Source organism: Magallana gigas, chromosome 5 (genome assembly GCF_963853765.1).
Source record: "Magallana gigas chromosome 5, xbMagGiga1.1, whole genome shotgun sequence".
NCBI classification, from domain to species: domain Eukaryota; kingdom Metazoa; phylum Mollusca; class Bivalvia; order Ostreida; family Ostreidae; genus Magallana; species Magallana gigas.
The window spans coordinates 55,707,716-55,728,589 of record NC_088857.1 but is presented as its reverse complement, the minus strand read 5'-3'; the positions used below and the strand labels follow the sequence as shown (position 1 = coordinate 55,728,589).

Genomic DNA, 20,874 nt, shown 5'->3' with positions numbered 1-20,874 from the left:
CAGAACTCTTTGATATTCTTTCTATGTGGTAAAGGTCACAAGAGATGTAAAACTCTATACTCTGTCCCAAGATATTTTGGATTCACGTTTGGACGATTTTTAATAAAATTACACTTACCTGTGAAAGAAGTGCAATTGAAATAGTTGAAAGGGATATTTTCCAAGATAATTTCATTGACACATTATCATCTTTCACTCGGAAAAATTCACAGGAACGAAAACAGATTCCTTACGGAGATTTATAATGGGGAATGTTTACATCTTTTCTCCATTCGGAATACACTCGGAATACATCGCGCAATATTTCAACGTTATCATCCGGGCTTGCTGCAATGCAAAATCTCCGTAGACATCACATATTTTAGCATTGTATTGAAACCTGATAAGCTAACAGGGGCGTTTTGACTGAGAAATCTTGGAAATTTTTCATACTTTTGAATGAACATCGTTTGGATCCTGAGATATTTATAAATATCAAACAATTAAGCCAAACGTGAATCCAAAGTATCTTGGGACAGAGTATAGCTGCAGATCTGCCTGGCATTTCCCTGTAGAGCTACATGTACATACAAATATGCAGCTATGAGACCTCCTGAGGAGAGCCCAGGTTACAGTTTAATCCTGTAGATATAACATTACTTCAGGTTACAGTTTGATCCTGTAGATATAACATTACTTCATGTCACAGTTTGATCCTATAAAAATAACATCATTTCAGATTTGCTCTTTTTTATTTATTGAAAATGGTAAGTTACAAATAAAAAAAGATATGGTTAAAACTAAAAAAACAAAACATATAATTGGAAAGTACTTGCATTATCATTAAAAACATTTGAATGTAAGGTTAATAGGAAAATAATATTATAATAATATTAATATGCTCCCAGACATGTACTTTTAAGACTTCCATAATACAGAGTAAGTAAGTAAATAAGTAAGTGATTTATTATAGCAACACGTGTTTTCTAAACAAATACATGTATAGAAAAATGTATGTTATATTATAACTTAATGAATAAACACCGGGCCCATCGGGCCTATATGTCACCTTATAAATATGAATACAAGTAATTATAAGTTAACATTGCTTTTTTCATATAGGATAGATTGTCTGCACATTAAAACTGAATATAAGAATTTGGCAGTTTGTCTAGGAAAGTTAGATAAGAGAAAAACAGTGCAGTCTGAGTCGGCCATATTAAGTAATTGATTACAGTATTAAAGCCAATACTAGTAAAGATTTCGGTTCTAGGTTTTGAATAAGATGCACAATGCAATAAAAAAGTGAAATTCGTCTTCTCTTGCTTCTTCAGAACATGCATATAATACATAGCCTATCGGTTCCTCCCCCCCCCCCCCCCCTAAATCGTTCCGTTTCTATTGATAGGTAGAACACCACACCTAAATTAAGCAAGTAAAAAACACCCCGTTTTTGTATTCAGCTGTTCAGTTTTTAACCTGTCCGATTATTTGTGGTAAATAACACTGTTTCATTGATGTTAGCATGTTTTCTAATTTATTAGTCATGAAAGCATAAACGGTTTTAATAAAAAAGAGAACTGAGAGTGAGCAGTGCAGACTACATGTAACTACATTACACCAGAAATTAGTTCAGATACGAAAGGACACAGAGAGAACAGTCATGCAGCAGGTAAATATTTACATTTTCCAGTGTCTTTGTGATAACACAACGAGTCGATTTTGCCATGTATAGTTCAATACATTTCATCTTAATCATACAATTGCTAAAAATTATGTAAATATAAGTAATAAGGTATCATTTTTTGAATATTATTTGGTGATTACATACGGTCGGGGTGACCAAATCAATTATAAAGCCCTTCGGACGGCTTTATTGGATTTGATCATCCCGACCGTATTTGATCACCTTATAATATCAAAAGAACGATTTCTTATTCCTTAAACTAGGCCACGTAAAATGTAATTTTCATTTTGACTAAAATGGCTTCATTGATAAAAAGGTTATAAAAATACAGTGTGCATGCAGTAAATGTTTCTTATGAAAACACTTTTTAAAACAGTAAATAAATACAGACATGAACACCAGCATTCCTGATATTTTTGATAATACAGGGTTCGACTTGGAGCCGACAAAATTTTAGAACAATGTAAACAATTTGTTACATATATGTAAGCTACCTTAGAGTAGGTATTTACTTATATAATTAGTAAATTACAGATACAACTTGAAAATGTTTGTCAAAATTCTCAAACTAAAAATTATTACCATTGACAAGTAATTCACGGTATAACGTGTTACACTCTTTTAGTTTTTTGATTTTATTTTTGATTTTGTAATTTGATTCAATGGTAAGAAAAATTCCTTTTATAATGTTAGCATATATATAATGCAATGTAAAAGTTAAAATCTAACATATATAACACTATCATACAAAAGGCATTATCAAAATTAAACAAATCTCGAAAAAAAAATCATGTTAAATTTTAAAAAAAATGAATTGAATAATAAAAAATAAGTTGCGAAAATAATAAATCAAGAAACATAAAAAAATGAAACAAAAAACTTCGAAAAACATGTTACTTTAGGGATTTCGTATACTGTAAATTCCTTATATTACGCGAGTACTTTATTCCGCGATCCCGCTGGTTTGTATCAAATCGCGAGAGTTTAAAATCACAAACGTGGAACATTTCTCTTTATTTCTTATAGTACTGAACACTCAGAAATGGCAAGATTTTAAAATCCGCGAAGGGCACTTCTCTCGATTTTACACGGATATTAATTCCTCGCGTTAAATTAGGAATTTACAGTATTGCATGTTTCGGTCAAATATTTCTTTAATGTAAAGATGTTGTCGAAGCATTTAACTTTCCTTCTGATTTTCCTCTTTGTCGTCTGCGTCAGTGATAGGTGGCGCCTTTTTGGAGAAATCCACGAAGGTGTACTCGGTTCTATTGTCCTCTCCGTGGATAACGGGGGCTTGATTTGTTCTGGAACGTTTGGATTGGTTAGTAAAATCCACCTCAATGTAAACCAACCCTTCGTTATTCTACAATATAGATTAATTCTACATTGATTAAAATTAATCTCAAAACAATATATAAGGTACATTTTTGTTCCAATATTCTATAATTCTAACTTCAAACATAGTTGAATGTGAGTGGTTATGAAAGTTTGAATGAAAGGATATTGAAAACTGTGTTTCCTATATTCGATTTGTTTCTTGGGAATAAAAGAATAATTTTCTTCTTAGTTGGTAAAATATTGTTTTAAGCGAAACTCAATGTTTGTTTGTTGTGTGAAAGTCCATAAAGTTTTCAGCGTCGGTTTTTTAACAGGGGTGAAATACATTGAATGCAATTGTAGTTTTTCTAAGGAATGACATTTTTTTAATAAAAAAATAAATTTAATGAATTATCAACCTTTATAAATCAATAACATTATTTAGTCCACTCAAAAGAAAATTCAAAGAAAATAAATGCTCAACCATTCATTAGTAATTTATCAGTTGTTATTTTCTGCCGTATAACACTTTTGTAGATCTTTTAAATGTATCTTCGTCATTAGCAAAGACCTACTTTGATGTTCTGTTTTAATTTTTCTACTTTGATACATGGAGTTTCCCACTTTATTGCGCAGCAGATAATTTTCTTAAATTTACATATAAAAACTTGAATTACACTGTAAAATGGAGATGACGCCCCCCCCCCCCCCTACTTTTTTGGTAACACGTAAGAATTGAATTGAAAATAAGAAAATAAACATTGAAATTGAAGTTAAAGGTACACTATGCACACAGTATGCATGAATTAAGGAATAAGGAATCATTCTTTGAGTATTATAAGGTGATAATTTTGATAGGGGCGTGGTCGAATCCAATAGAGGCCGAATGGACCGAAAAGGCTTTATCATAGATTTGATCACGCCCCGACCGAAATCATCACCGTATAATATTCAATGATCCCTTATTTATCATATTTATATAATTTTCAGCAATTGTACGATTAAATAATCACTGATTTATGTGATTTTTATTTCTTTTAATTATTTAATTAACCCCGCTCATGCGCCCCAACAATACGTCATTTGAGTTTATTGTACTGAACATTACTTAATCGATTCGTAGTGTTATCACAGACAAAGACACTGAAAAATGTAAATTATTTAAAATAATACAAAGCATCTTTCTTTATTTGAGGTTTTTTTTTTGCCTTACCGTTTTGCAAGCCCGAGCAGCATCTTCAGTTGACAAGTTACTCTCCTCTACTGACTCATTTGCCGCGTTATTTCTCTGTTTACTCTTCTCTCCGGCGGTCTCTTTGGTCATTAGTTTCGATTTACCTGCTTTGTTGGACATCTCTCCAGCATCACCTAGAAGTAACGGATATTTGATGCCTTTGCTACTGTATATTGTAACAAATGCAAGCATATTATCTTAACGCACCATAGCATACCTTATCACTCTGAGAATAAAATAAATGTAACTTGCCCCTTTTGTTTCTCTTCAAGTTCTTGTCAACAGCTGCATACATTTCTGTGCCGGACGCTTCTTCTGTGTAATAAAATAAATATTTGAAAATATAAAATAAAGATAGATAGATAGTAGGGATGTCAATTTTACTCGGTTGGCTTAGTCGATTAATCGGAGGCTTTAGTCGAGCGGTAGTCGAGTACTCGATGATTTACAAGTATTAGAAACCGTGAGTCCTTTTTAAATCAAATAATGCTACTGCCACATACATCTTATCTTCAACTAAAGAACATTAAAAACTTATGATAACATATACTAAATGTATATGATTTAAAATGAATTGAAAAGTATTTTATCTAAATATCCGTTAGAAAATGCCCTGGCTTTTCCTTTTTTATTGGGACGCTTACATATAATTGAGCTCACTGGCAAATCAAATGTGACCTGTTTCACGGTAAGTCATTGTCCGTGCCTAATCAACAATCAAAGATTAATAATTATAAAAACAAACGCCTTGAGATAATTATTGATATGATTAAATTTTTGATTATACAAACACCTAATCCAATAAATAACTGATAAGAGGAAACATAATTTATTCTCGAGTACATGTCTGCCTAAGTAAATCAAAAAAGGTCAATCATTAGCCGCTTCAAAAATCCACCAGGGACATCGATGGAAAAGAGCGTACTTATGGATCAAACATGTCGAGCAAATAAAACCGATATCTACATTTGTACAACAGAAACTGCCGCGTTGATAAAAAAATTAGCAATATTTTCAAAATATATTCACTTTGTAACGAGTAATCGACTAAGAAAATTAGAGCCGATGATCGGCGTGACCGAGCGATAGTCGAGTACTCGTTGCCATGCCTAATAGATAGATAGATAGATAGATAGATAGATAGATAGATAGATAGATAGATAGATAGATAGATAGATAGATAGATAGATAGATTGAGAAGGTAGATACCATTTTGTTTCTTTGTGACGTCATCCTTCACTACATCAGCTTTTGGTTTCTGACGACTTTTATCAACTGTGGCGTACATTTCTACACCGGATGTTGTATCTGCCAGAGGAAAAGCAAATCAGAATTCTGAGAGAGAGAGAGAGAGAGAGAGAGAGAGAGAGAGAGATAGAGAGAGAGAGAATATTACACCTACTGCAATGCCATGGAGAGTACCATCATTTCTTAGCTATATGTAACGACTTGAACTTTTGAACGAAAAAGCATGGGCTTTACCTTGCCATTTTATAATTCAGAAGATAAAATTACAGACAAACAGTTTCTGTGGGCCTTAAATTGCACCACATAAAGCGTAATAAACAGTAGATCCGAGGTCGTCCTTTTTTCAGACCAGTAGCTTCAGACCTGCAGCTTACTTTAGGAGGCCGGGTAATCAATAAATTAACAGTCAGATCTACTTTAGATATTCAGAAATGATGTTTTAAGCTACAAACTTTTATTTTGTAAAGAAAAATGGCCTTAATATTAGCGTTGTTTCGGAATTTTGTGTTTTAGCTCTTTTTCTTACAAATACCAACAAAGCTTAAAAAAGGCAGTGACCATCGTGTCCTCTTAAACGTGACCTTCCCCTGATCATCGAGTCCTCTTAAACGTGACCCTTTCCCTGACCACAGAGTCCTATCAAACGTGACCCTTTCCCTGATCATCGAGTCCTCTTAAACGTGACCCTTTCCCTGACCATCGAGTCCTCTTAAACGTGACCCTTTCCCTGACCATCGAGTCCTATTACATATAATTGAGCTCACTGGCAAATCAAATGTGACCTGTTTCACGGTAAGTCATTGTCCGTGCCTAATCAACAATCAAAGATTAATGATTATAAAAACAAACGCCTTGAGATAATTATTGATATGATTAAATTTTTGATTATACAAAAACCTAATCCAAAAAATAACTGATAAGAGGAAACATAAATTATTCTCGAGTACATGTCTGCCTAAGTAAATCGAAAAAAGGTCAATCATTAGCCGCTTCAAAAATCCACCAGGGACATCGATGGAAAAGAGCGTAACTTACGGATCAAACATATCGAGCAAATAAAACCGATATCTACATTTGTACAACAGAAACTGCCGCGTTGATTTAAATTAGCAATATTTTCAAAATATATTCACTTTGTAACGAGTAATCGACTAAGAAAATTAGAGCCGATGATCGGCATGACCGAGCGATAGATAGATAGATAGATAGATAGATAGATAGATAGATAGATAGATAGATAGATAGATAGATAGATACCATTTTGTTTCTTCGTGACGTCATCCTTCACTACATCAGCTTTTGGTTTCTGACGACTTTTATCAACTGTCGCGTACATTTCTCCACCGGATGTTGTATCTGCCAGAGGAAAAGCAAATCAAAATTCTAAGAGAGAGAGAAAGAGAGAGAGAGAGAGAGAGAGAGAGAGAGAATATTACACCTACTGCAATGCCATGGAGAGTACCATCATTTCTTAGCTATATGTAACGACTTGAACTTTTGAACGAAAAAGCATGGGCTTTACCTTGCCATTTTATAATTCAGATGATAAAATTACAGACAAACAGTTTCTGTGGGCCTTAAATTGCACCACATAAAGCGTAATAAACGGTAGATCCGAGGTCGTCCTTTTTTCAGACCAGTAGTTTCAGACCTGCAGCGTACTTTAGGAGGCCGGGTAGTCAATAAATTAACAGTCAGATCTACTTTAGATATTCAGAAATGATGTTTTAGGCTATAAACTTTTATTTTGTTAAGAAAAATGGCCTTAATATTAGCTTTGTTTCGGAATTTTGTCTTTTAGCTCTTTTTCTTACAGATACCAACAAAGCTTAAAAAAGGCAGTGACCATCGTGTCCTCTTAAACGTGACCTTCCTCTGATCATCGAGTCCTCTTAAACGTGACCCTTTCCCTGACCACAGAGTCCTATCAAACGTGACCCTTTCCCTGACCATCGAGTCCTCTTTAACATGACCCTTTCCCTGACCATCGAGTCCTCTTAAACGTGACCCTTTCCCTGACCATCGAGTCCTCTTAAACATGACCCTTTCCCTGACCATCGAGTCCTCTTAAACGTGACCCTTCCTTTGACCATCGAGTCCTCTTAAACGTGACCCTTTCCTTGACCATCGACTTCTTTAACATGACCCTTTCCCTGACCATCGAGTCCTCTTAAACGTGACCTTTTCCCTGACCATCGAGTCCTCTTAAACGTGACCTTTTCCCTGACCATCGAGTCCTCTTAAACGTGACCCTTTCTCGACCATCGAGTCCTCTTAAACGTGGCCCTTTCCCTGACCATCGCGTCCTCTTAAACGTGACCCTTTCTCTGATAATCGAGTCCTCTTAAACGTGATTTTTTCCCTGATCAACGAGTCCTATTAAAAGTGACCCTTTCCCTGACTATCGACCCTCTCAAACGTGGCCCTTTCCCTGACTATCGACCCTCTTAAACGTGACTCTTTCCCTGACCATCGAGTTCTCTTAAACGTGACCCTTTCCCTGACCATCGAGTCCTATTAAACGTGGCCCTTTCCCTGACCATCGAGTTCTCTTAAACGTGACCCTTTCCCTGATCATCGAGTCCTCTTAAACATGACCATTTCCCTGACCATCGAGTCCTCTTAAACGTGACACTTTCCTTGACAACGCAAAAAGTAACATATTACAAACTTGATTTTTTTTCTTGTGAAAAGGGATTTTAAAACACACGACCCTTTATTCATTCTTTCCTAATAATTTCACCTTTAAATGCACCATGTTCCCTTTTCTTAACGAACTTGAATCACTCTATATAATAATGCTTTCTATCAAGCTTGGTTGAATTGACAGAATTGTTCTTGAGAAGAAAACGAAACTATAAAAAAATAACCATAACGCCATCGTCGAAAGACAATCGAATCATTTCTGTCAGAAAGACTATCTAGAAACTTTGGCTCAAGTGAGCCGCGAAATGTTACACCCCCCCCCCCCCCAAATTAAAGGAAAAGTTCAGGAAACAACTAAAACAGAAAATATGTATGCATAAATATGTTTTTTCTTCTCTAAAAAAGACTTACTATTATCGCCTTCATCTTTCTCTTTGTTTTTTCTTCTTCGAAGACTGATCACCAGAGCTACCACAAGGATAACAATGAGGCCGACGACGGCGACCGAGGCTCCAATTATAACGTACAGGTATTCCACTCTGTTTGTCTCCAAATGTGATACAGTAGTTATATCTTCAACTTCGATTTTTATATAAATAGAAATAAGTCATCATTTATTGGAGCATATTTTAGAAATTAGTCATCATTTAAGCATATTTATTTACTGTTAATCTAATCAGCAATGTAATTATTATTTTAAAAGAGGTGCATTGTCTTTAAAGAACACATTGCATTTATTAAAAAAAACCTATCCACAACATGATATTCAAATTTACACATCTTCGTTTCCTGAATTCATGCTTAACTTATTAAATATCATAAGTTGTAAGTTCTGATACAAAAAGTTCTGTAATTATACCTTCAACATTTATTGTAACTTCAGGAGATACTATGGAACAATTGATTGTGTTACAGCTCTCCAAGCGGTATCGATATTCTTGACCCGGGGCCAAAGATCCGGGGTTGAAATACACGACACTGCCTTCACCAGGATCAGAAACGTTAGCCACTGTTACCCATTTGTCTTTTTCGAGGGATACAACAAAATACTGTTCAAGACCTCCATTGAATCCCGACACCCACGTCAAGTTTATGTGACCGCCCGCGTAGGAATGCCAGGTAAAGTTTTGTGGTGTTCGAGGTCTGTCTGATAGACAAAAAGAAACCACGCAGGGAAGTCAACATTTAACAAATAAAATGTAATTGCATTATGTCAATAGAATATTATTGTATTCTGAAAATTGTAATACAATACTTGCTAACTGAAGAATATGAAAAAAAATTACAGAGGGACTGATAGCTTATAATTATTGTAAAATGAACATATTGGAATGCAATTATATTTGTTAACAAAGAATCAACCTCGTTCACTTATTGTAATGGTAAGAAGTGGTTCATCTCCGTAGATCATGGTATAGTTTCCGAAATAACTGTGGTTGTATACTGGAAAAGAAGTGTTGATCCAGTGCCTGTAAGGAACTCCTCGTCCAGACACATTGAATTGGATTTGTTCTGTTCCTGGACCCACCCACTTGATAGCAGGATATTGGGGAATGGGGTTGGCAATAACTGGGATAACCGATGCTACTCTTACATTCATTCCGCTCGGGGAACCATATTTTTTGTGATAAAAAATCGAATCATCAATTCGTACGTTACCTAATATAAAAAAAATTACACAATTGAGTATTCTAAAAGAGTTATTGTTCCGGGTGAAATATCATGAATATATTGATACAATATTTCTGGTGAATTACGTAAAAGGTTTCACTTTAAAGAATTACGGTATTACTTGACAAGATGATTTAATAGATTATTATATCATTTCCAATACTAGTAACACTTATTTTAAATGCAAAGTACATCTTCCCTCCAAAACATTTACATACGAATTTCAAAGCGCTTGTAACCACAGCAATTTGAATAAAGATATATTTTCTGTTTGTCATGCAACAGCCAGTTTAGATATTAATTGGAAGAATAATACGAGTATACTTACATAGGATGTTTATTCTGAATGTCTTTTCACTAATGTTGAATCCTTCAGAACTTCCTACACACGTGTAGTTTCCTGCATCTGCGCATCCTGCTGAAACAAATGTGTGGTTCGCCCACTTTGTATTTTTGCTAGCGCTGTTTGTTGAGATATTCTCAGACCCCTTTGTCAGACGCACGTTAGGAATGGGGTTTCCGTCCACGAGGCATGAAACATTAAAAGGTATGTTTTCTTGTAAATCCATATTAGTGTCGGAACTATGATTGTTGTTTATTAAGATCAATGGTTCTCCCAAATCTAAAATATGCAATCTTTAGTTCAAATATTGTCTAGTATTAAAATAGTTTATGCATTAACATGTATGGGGGTTTTATTCTAGAAAAGAAATAAATCAATTTGATTTTCTTCTTTGAATTATCATATTTATAGAGAAATTCCTACAAAAAACTGCGGTCTTCGTGGGTTTTTCAACAAAATTTACTTGCTTATTCTCCATCAAACAAAATCAGTAGTTATATACATGTATAGTACGTCTTTCCTTGACCTTGCTGTTGTTGTACAATGTGTGTAAGACACGCCATCATTGAATAGATTTAAAATAACTCACATTGGACATTCAGTGTTATGTTCTTCTCTTTCTTTGTTTCAGTTCCCCATGTTGCTACACACTGGAACAATTTAATGTCTTTGTTTATCTGCTCGGATGACAAACTTCTGTTTGGAGAAATGACATGAAGATGACCAGTAGAGTTCATGTATGTCCAGGTTACATTACAGGGCGGGTGGCAATCGACGAGACATTGGTATGGACCGAATGTTTCGCCTTCTCTTACAGTGACCATTCCGTTATCCTGCATACTAGTATTTGGATGTGGAGTGATTGTTATTTTATCTGGTCCATCTAAAATAAAAGGCAACAAGAATTTAGAAACTTGGACGCCATTCTCATAATGACCTACTAAATTGTGTATGGTTACCCGGTTTTGATGGTCATCTAAATCTCTATTAACGTCGAGTGGCAAAAGACGATAACATGGCGAAAAATAAGCACGCCTCTTTTTATATAAATTATTCATAAACAATGTTTTGTTCTTGACAAATAATACAGATATTAATTGGAAGAATAATACGAGTATACTTACATAGGATGTTTATTCTGAATGTCTTTTCACTAATGTTGAATCCTTCAGAACTTCCTACACACGTGTAGTTTCCTGCATCTGCGCATCCTGCTGAAACAAATGTGTGGTTCGCCCACTTTGTATTTTTGCTAGCGCTGTTTGTTGAGATATTCTCAGACCCCTTTGTCAGACGCACGTTAGGAATGGGGTTTCCGTCCACGAGGCATGAAACATTAAAAGGTATGTTTTCTTGTAAATCCATATTAGTGTCGGAACTATGATTGTTGTTTATTAAGATCAATGGTTCTCCCAAATCTAAAATATGCAATCTTTAGTTCAAATATTGTCTAGTATTAAAATAGTTTATGCATTAACATGTATGGGGTTTTTATTCTAGAAAAGAAATAAATCAATTTGATTTTCTTCTTTGAATTATCATATTTATAGAGAAATTCCTGCAAAAAACTGCGGTCTTCGTGGGTTTTTCAACAAAATTTACTTGCTTATTCTCCATCAAACAAAATCAGTAGTTATATACATGTATAGTACGTCTTTCCTTGACCTTGGTGTTGTTGTACAATGTGTGTAAGACACGCCATCATTGAATAGATTTAAAATAACTCACATTGGACATTCAGTGTTATGTTCTTCTCTTTCTTTGTTTCAGTTCCCCATGTTGCTACACACTGGAACAATTCAATGTCTTTGTTTATCAGCTCGGGTGACAAACTTCCGTTTGTAGAAATGACATGAAGATGACCAGTAGAGTTCAAGTATGTCCAGGTTACATTACAGGGCGGGTGGCAATCGACGACACATTGGTATGGACCGAATGTTTCGCCTTCTCTTACAGTGACCATTCCGTTATCCTGCATACTAGTATTTGGATGTGGAGTGATTGTTATTTTATCTGGTCCATCTAAAATCAAAGGTAACAAGAAGTTAGACACTTGGACGCCATTCTCATAATGACTTACTAATATTGTTTATGATTACCCGGTTTGTTAGTTTTGAAATATTGTGACTGGATTTTTATAGAGGATTTAATTCTGATGTAATATTTTGCAGTTTTATCTCAGTCGCAAAGATATTCAATCATTCTATTTCGATTGTCAACAATAATTTGTTATAAGAATGCTAAAAAGAATGTACATATTTTTAAATCCAAATTCAAAAATATGCTTCAGCAGAAGAGGAAAAAAACCCATTTAAACGACGTTTATAGATAAAGTTGTCTATTGAAGTTTTGAATTAATTTTAGCAATAAGATTATTCCGCTCTACTTCATTCTGCCCCAAAGAATTATGATTGTGATAAAATTATTGTTAGAAAGGGTAAAAAAAATATACATATTTGTTTACACAGAGAATCAATCTGGACTGTATCACTCCAGTCAGACTCCAGTCATACTTACACAGAGACTCGATCTGGACTGTATCACTCCGTTCAGACTCCAGGCATACTTACTCAGAGGAGGAACGATCTGGATTGTATCACTCCGTTCAGACTCAAGTTATACTTACACAGAGACTCGATCTGGACTGTATCACTCCGTTCAGACTCCAGTCATACTTACACAGAGACTCGATCTGGACTGTATCACTCCGTTCAGACTCCAGTTATACTTACACAGAGACTCGATCTGGACTGCATCACTCCAGTCAGACTCCAGTTATACTTACACAGAGATTCCATCTGGACTGTATCACTCCGTTCAGACTCCAGTTATACTTACACAGAGTTTCGATCTGGACTGTATCACTCCAGTCAGACTCCAGTCATACTTACACGGAGACTCGATCTGGACTGTATCACTCCAGTCAGACTCCAGTCATACTTACACAGATACTCGATCTGGACTGTATCACTCCTGTTAGACTCCAGGCATACTTACACAGAGGCTGGATCTGGACTGTATCACTCCGTTCAGACTCCAGGCATACTTACATACAGTAGGATCGATCTGTACTGTATCACTCCGTTCAGACTCCAGTCATACTTACACAGATACTCGATCTAGACTGTATCACTCTAGTCAGACTCCAGTCATACTTACACAGATACTCGATCTGGACTGTATCACTCCAGTCAGACTCCAGTTATACTTACACAGAGACTCGATCTGGACTGTATCACTCTAGTCAGACTCCAGTCATACTTACACAGATACTCGATCTGGACTGTATCACTCTAGTCAGACTCCAGTCATACTTACACAGAGACTCGATCTGGACTGTATCACTCTAGTCAGACACCAGTCATACTTACACAGAGACTCGATCTGGACTGTATCACTCTAGTCAGACTCCAGTCATTCTTACACAGAGACTCGATCTGGACTGTATCACTCTAGTCAGACTCCAGTCATTCTTACTCAGAGACTCGATCTGGACTGTATCACTCTAGTCAGACTCCAGTCATACTTACACAGAGACTCGATCTGGACTTTATCACTCTAGTCAGACTCCAGTCATACTTACACAGAGACTCGATCTGGACTGTATCACTCTTGTCAGACACCAGTCATACTTACACAGAGACTCGAGCTGAACTGTATCACTCTAGTCAGACACCAGTCATACTTACACAGAGGCTCGATGTGGACTGTATCACTCTAGTCAGACTCCAGTCATACTTACACAGAGACTCGAGCTGAACTGTATCACTCTAGTCAGACACCAGTCATACTTACACAGAGGCTCGATGTGGACTGTATCACTCTAGTCAGACTCCAGACATACTTACACAGAGACTCGAGCTGAACTGTATCACTCTAGTCAGACTCCAGTCATACTTACACAGAGACTCGATCTGGAATTTATCACTCCGTTCAGACTCCAGTCATACTTACACGGAGGCTCGATCCGGACTGTATCACTTTGCTCAGACTTCAGTTCATCTTCCGTCGCTGTACACGAGTAATTGTTGTACTTGTGACCTCTGGTGACCTTTAATCTCAGGGTTTGATTGGTTTCTCCATCCATCTTGGTGTCGTTGACAAACCAGATGTACGACAAGGTGACGAGCTTGGAGTAGTAGTCAGGGGCTGAGGTTGATTGACTGGAACACGTCAGTTCTGATGATGTGTTTATTGGTACGCTTAGATCCCCTCTAATTTCCGGCTTTGTGGGCTTGTCTATAAAAAAGATAATAAAAAGAGAGATCGCCTGAGGATCAGTTGACAACTGACTAAAGTTTGATCCAAGAAGCTAACAAATAATTTGAAAAACTGGTACAAAAGCACATTTTTTATAACAAAAGAAATCATATTTGAAAATTTCAGGAAGATCTTGTGGAATTCTAGTTTATTAAAACGTAGATTATGATTTTGATACAAAATGAGGAAAGGGAAAAATATTTGGAATCCTTGTAACAAAGATTTAATTATATCCCTTTAGTCCCCTATAGTTCTTTGTCAGCTTCAATAAGATTTATACTTATGGTGGGTCTATGTGACGTCATAAATCCACAAAATCAAGAACGATAAGCGGGGAAAAAAATTTTCAGGTGCGGAGTTTTCACGGTTATTTCTCAGTAATGCAAAGGCAAAAAAATCTTACTTCACGTATTTTAACATTTGTTCCTACCAAGCTTTATATATATGAAAGAAAATCATAGTGTTAAAAATCGTTTCATATGACCTTTAAGACAATACGTCACAAGGTGGCAATTTACATTTTTTTTTCTAATGTAATTTTATAATGTATTTTGAGCCCCTGTTGGTACAAAGAGACAGATAGATAGACTTTTTTAGCTTAGTTGACAATATAGAAATAATTGATATAAAATCAAATAGTATATACACTTACATAATAATAATCAAAGTACTGAAGTAATGAAAGCCGGGCTCTTTTGGTCTGTCTTTATGCATATTGTGTAGTAAAGACTGAAAATCTCTCTCTCTCTCTCTCTCTCTCTCTCTCTCTCTCTCTCTCGTGCTTTTAATGTCGGCAAAGCGTCAGAGAGCGACTAAATTTTGTAAGCGGCTATAAACAAAAATATGTCTGTCTAGTAGAAAAAAGTTCGACAGTTGCTGCCTTGAATTTTGCAACAAGCGTTATATATTCGATTCCCATATCTTCAACGCGCAGCAAAGTAGTTCATGGAAATTTATGCCCATTGTATGTGTCTAAAATGAATAGTCTTGTTTTTTAAAAACACATTATTAATAAGAAAACTAAAAAAGAAATTAAAAAAAGAAGCAAAATGCCAACACTTTTGACAAAACGTGGCTCTTTATGTAACTATTTGGTATAGCGGAAGCTTTTACTTTGACGCTGTTTGGTTTTTTGTTTACTTTTGAAACTGCGCTATTTATAGTAACATTGGCAATTTGCCTGCCTACAGCCAGAACTCTGCTTTCAGCACAGCCCGGCTAAAAATGTTGAATGATTGAACCAAACTCATTGCAAAATGAGTGAACAATAAACCTGTTCATATTTAGTTTACCATGTGTTTGAATAAAAGGTCGTGCTAAAACACTACATGTAGTATCGGACCAAAAGACGAATTTTTTTTTAAAATTGAAACAGACTCACCGTTCACAATAAGAACAACCCCTCCACATGACCTTGCTTTATCTAACGTTTCTCCACCATTGTAATAGCCAGCATCGTCCAGAGTTACGTCTTTTATTTCGAACATGACATTTGTCGAATTATAAGGTCTCGTGAGATACTTATACTTAATATCCGATTCTCGCGCTTCATTATGATTTACTGTAAGTATTGCAGTGCTATTCTTGACTGTGTGGTATATGTGGTACCCAGCGTGTGGAAAATATGGAACAACCCAAGATAGGTTTGCAGACTCTCCTTTTCGAACTTTTTCTTTCAAAACTACAAATCAAATTAAAAAATGATAACAATAATTCAAAGACGCATACAATGTATATCTTTATTAGGGACCTTTATAAATATGTTCCTGCTTTTTTCACACATATATAATTTAAAAGAAATACAGTTATAAAAATATTATTGCTTATTTTGAAATTTTAAAATAAGATCATTTTAGATTGTTATTAGTAGACATTAACGTTTAATTTAGAAATATTAAATACAGCAATCTTTAAGAATCTAACAGACAAATTAGCATACCTTTGCATGACAGTGTGTTGTTAACCTCTGACCCAGATACTTTAACAATGAAATACAGTTATAAAAATATTATTGCTTATTTTGAAATTTTAAAATAAGATCATTTTAGATTGTTATTAGTAGACATTAACGTTTAATTTAGAAATATTAAATACAGCAATCTTTAAGAATCTAACAGACAAATTAGCATACCTTTGCATGACAGTGTGTTGTTAACCTCTGACCCAGATACTTTAACAATGATACTGATGGATTCAAACAACAATGCATCTTTCACGGTGTACTGATTAACAGTAACTGGATTCCAATTATCATATTTTCTGTCCCTGATAATCATTATTTGATAATTTGTTTTATTCAAGGGTTTGGTCCATTCGAATATCACACTGCCAGAATTACACTTGGTTGAGATAGATACACACTGATCTGGAAAAATATCAATCAATGTTTTCTATGTTTACATCTGATTGTTCAGCACAACCGGATAAGGTGTCGTAAATAATATAGACACAATAATTTGCATTAATCAAGTACATTTAAATACAAAAAGTACAAAAATTGTCTCTGAAAAAGAACCTAACATTTTTTATACTCATGATACCTATTGGAAAGTAATTTTTCATTCTTATTTCAAAGTTTGGAACATTCATCACTATCTGATAAATATCCTTAATGTCTGGTGCCGTTGAAATACATTTTCTTTGTCATATTAGCACAAAACCCCGATGTGTCGTTTTATATTTCCTAATTCTATGGCGATCGGATGATGCAAGCTCCTGCCTTTTTTAAACTTGATTTTAACATTTTAGCTGTTGCTATGAATTGTGTCTTTAATAACTTGAGCGCTTATCTTAATATCTTTGGAATTTTAAAAATATATAAATTTTTTATTTTTCATTTATATAAAAAAATTTAAAATAATAGTGCTTTCGTTGTCAACATATTTTCATTGACTGAGTGGGTAAAAATACGAAATTCCATGCGCAGTATATGAAAAAATGTAAAATATGACAAACCAAATAAAATGTTTCGTTTAGAGTTTTACACATTCCACAGAGAGACTTATCATTTGATATATTATATACAATAAAAATACTTGCCTTTGCATTTTATTATGCATTCACTGTATGATCCTGTGTTAACTGTGATTTCGATACTCTCTGTCAACTTGACTTTTGTCACGGTGTATTGTGTTACATTAATATTTAATCTTGTCCAATTCGAGTACACCCCATCTCTGGTAATCTGCACATGGTTAATAGAGGGAGTGATGTTTTTTGTCCAAACGAAAGTCAAATTTTCAGATTGAAAAGTGGCCGATATAATTTCCGACTTAACTAAATTAATTGAAAATAAATGATCTTCGTTAGTATTACCTTACATATCATACATCTCTATCTAACTTATTGTTTTAATAATATTAAAATATTCTTTAAAATCGATGAAGTGTACTGCAAACTAGGTAACTTTTAACTAACCTCATATATACTGCAATTGATTGCACTGAATGAAAAATGCACGAAAAAAATAGTAGATAAGACTAGGACTGTATCGGACTTCTACGTTCTCTATTAAAATCAGAACAAATACATCAACCCGATTTACTAGCGAATTTAAAAAGTCTAATACGTATTAGATGTGTACCATTTTTTAAATTATACATCGAATTTGTTCCTCTGTAGAAAGGGAATTTATAGGATTAGAGTATTTCAGTGAGTTTATAACTTTTTAGAAGAACGAGTTTGTATAAACTGAACAGTTTTAAGTGAGCGAGCAAAATACTAAGCAAGTCTTCAGGTTATTCTCATTTGTATTGAATCTTACCCCTACTCAACATGGCTTCATTTCAGACATTCGATTTCCAAGTGTCCTCTAAAAGAAGTACTTAACAAATCAGTTCTGTAACTGGCTCTACAGTGGCTCTTCCTCTTTTAAACATTCATAAATATGAAAAGTACCTTAAAATCATCTGTCAACAGTATTTATCTTTATATTATTGGGAGTTGATTTTATATCAACTCTCCTATGCAGTTACTCAGGCAAACCGAAAGTGAAATAGTGTTTGGACCTAAGCACAAACTAACACCGCTGATAACATTTAGTCCTTGAAAATAGTCGATAAATTCGATGTAAAGTTTTCTAAAACATTGTTTTTCAAGGAGACTTATTTATAGATGCCTTGTAAATAGTCAAATTTTAAACGGTACGAACAATTTAGATATTTTCTATAGTCGTACATTGTATGTATTCCTATGCCAGAGTTCAATATATCCGTAAATCTCCGACAAGCAGAGAGAGTCTCTCTTGCTTATCGTAGATTAACGGAGAAAGCCGAGTGTCTGGTTGAACGAAACTAGAGTTCAATAATGCTTGGATCCATACTATTTCTTTGAAATATCGATTACTGATACGTAGTTTGATGGAATTAATTCTTTGAATATTACACAACATGATTCATATGGGGTTTTCGCGAAATTCTTGTCGGAGAATAATTCATATTTTAAAAAAATGTGCATAATTCAAATACATATAGGAAGCTACTTGCCATGCAAAATAATAAATCGTTGATTTTAAAATAAATAATAATCGATAAAATCAACTCCCGCCAGTTCTTCAGTACTTTTATATTTTTCTATTATCGTTGTTCTGTCATACAATTTATAACTGTAATGATAAATAAATGCTCAAGATATAAAGTAAATATAAAATTAAAGAGCTGACACTTTTCATTAGAATTTACAAATTCTAAAGATTCAAGACATTTACTACCAATTTAAGAATGTATTATCTATTGAAAGTATTTAAAAAGTGATTAAATTTTGTTTGTAGCAGTATCAAAGGGGAAGGAAAGTCAAAAACATAATTTATTTATTTTAATAAAGTGGTGTAAATTATCACATGTGGTCATGCTGTTTTGAAAATAAAATACGTAATTAAGCTTTAATGAACGTTTGAAGTTGGAGAAATCGTATTTACTGGAGGCTGACATGATGTAGAACTCTTTTGTATTAAAAACCAAAAAAATTAATTATTTTGACGTCACACCATCTATTCCGATTTCGTTTACATATACAAATGAATGTACACAGTGCTCTGAATAAAATTAACGCTGGTTTATGCCTTTCTGTTACTCAAATAATCGACTAAACAAAATTGATAATGTTTGAGTTCACACGTCAATCTAAAGAATAACGTATCATTGTATGCATAAATATAATTATGCATTTTCATAAGTAAATAACAGCTGCTATCATTCAAAGTTGAAAACGACCTCGAATAAATTTTTTATTCCAAGTGAAGTTCTTCGCTAACTGAATAAATGTTATAATTGTAATCAAATTTTCCAGAACATGTCATTTAGAGCGAATATCATGATGTTATGTTGATAAGACAAACCGGAATAGATGGTGTGACGTCATAGATTAAAGTTCAATAGCAGCCCCCATGGCGGCGGGAAATTTAATTTAAGCGATCGATTTTCTTGATTTATTCATTGTTCCGGGGTTTTTAATGAAAATAAATACGTTTTACAATTATAGTAGATGATAATTAATTGATTTATTGTACAACATATTTTTAGTTTCCTTCCACTTTAAGTCTGATATTGAGGTACTCAATTCTTTCGAGTCGAAGGTTCTTTACATGAAAACTACTTGTCTTTAAAAGTACTTTCTGTGTTCTAAAAATGTCCAGCTATAGTCTTCCCAACTCGCATTATGATTGAAGGAACAACTTTCGAACCTCTTTAATTTAAACCTCGGGGCAGGTGGAAAACGAACTCTTTATCATCCTCTGACCTTTGATTCATTAAGGTAGATATATGCGGCCTTTCTGTATCGATATTGTATTTGCAACCTTATACTAATATTTTTAGTCCACTTTTAATTTATGTACTTTTGTCGCATGAAAATTACGACTTAATATCACGCTTTTGGTATACACATTATCTAATTTATCTATGAAATATTACTCTATATACAGAGAAAAATAAAAGATGAATGGATTAATCAATGCTATATCAAATATATATTCATAACACAAATGAACAAAATTTATAATTGCGTTAATTAATAAGTAAAGTTTAATAAAAATCTTACCTTGCCACGATAAACCTAATATAATAAAGAGAGAAATAAACAGCATCATTTCTACACCTTAAAACATTCACAGCGAATTTTATTCACTTTAAATGAAATTAAAACCACATGGAAGATAACCAAAACCAGGAAGATCTTAAAAAATCCTCTCGGTGAATAAGCACAAATGAAAATTACTTTGTTGATGAAACAGATATGTTAGCTTTATTCTAATTTTACTAGCAAATCCTATACAAGTACATACCAAAACTCACTTCCTTTCAAAAACTCTTCTTTACTTACAAGTATTACATGTAGGGGGGGAAATAGATACGATCTCGTTACAAGTAACGAGTAGGTCTTCCGTGCGATTTTATTTTTAAATGATACCATGGATAATCGATACAATTTTTAACAAATAACACCCCCCCCCCCCCCCACCACCACCACTTTCAGATAATGTACAAAAAT

General features: G+C 34.2%; 1 protein-coding gene across 6 annotated transcripts; it reads right to left on the bottom strand.

The window, feature by feature from the left end:
* Positions 1–731: 731 nt before the first annotated feature.
* LOC105319679 (uncharacterized) lies at positions 732–20,586 on the bottom strand. Of its 6 annotated transcripts, none has more exons than XM_066083704.1 (18): positions 20,425–20,586; positions 17,428–17,664; positions 16,520–16,753; positions 16,328–16,366; positions 15,770–16,069; positions 14,083–14,367; positions 11,857–12,150; positions 11,253–11,546; positions 10,718–11,011; positions 10,114–10,407; positions 9,477–9,773; positions 8,974–9,261; positions 8,526–8,693; positions 6,726–6,824; positions 5,430–5,528; positions 4,473–4,535; positions 4,200–4,354; positions 732–3,032 (listed from the first exon to the last, which is right to left on the bottom strand). In XM_066083704.1, exons 1-18 carry the CDS (start codon positions 20,471–20,473, stop codon positions 2,847–2,849), a joined length of 3,675 nt encoding a protein of 1,224 aa, XP_065939776.1. In that variant the 5' UTR covers positions 20,474–20,586; the 3' UTR covers positions 732–2,846. The 6 variants fall into 6 exon arrangements, with proteins under 6 accessions (XP_065939776.1, XP_065939777.1, XP_065939781.1 ...); XM_066083705.1 differs by having other exon boundaries at positions 9,486–9,773; XM_066083709.1 differs by having other exon boundaries at positions 17,428–17,572; positions 20,425–20,573.
* Between the last annotated feature and the right edge of the window lie 288 nt (positions 20,587–20,874).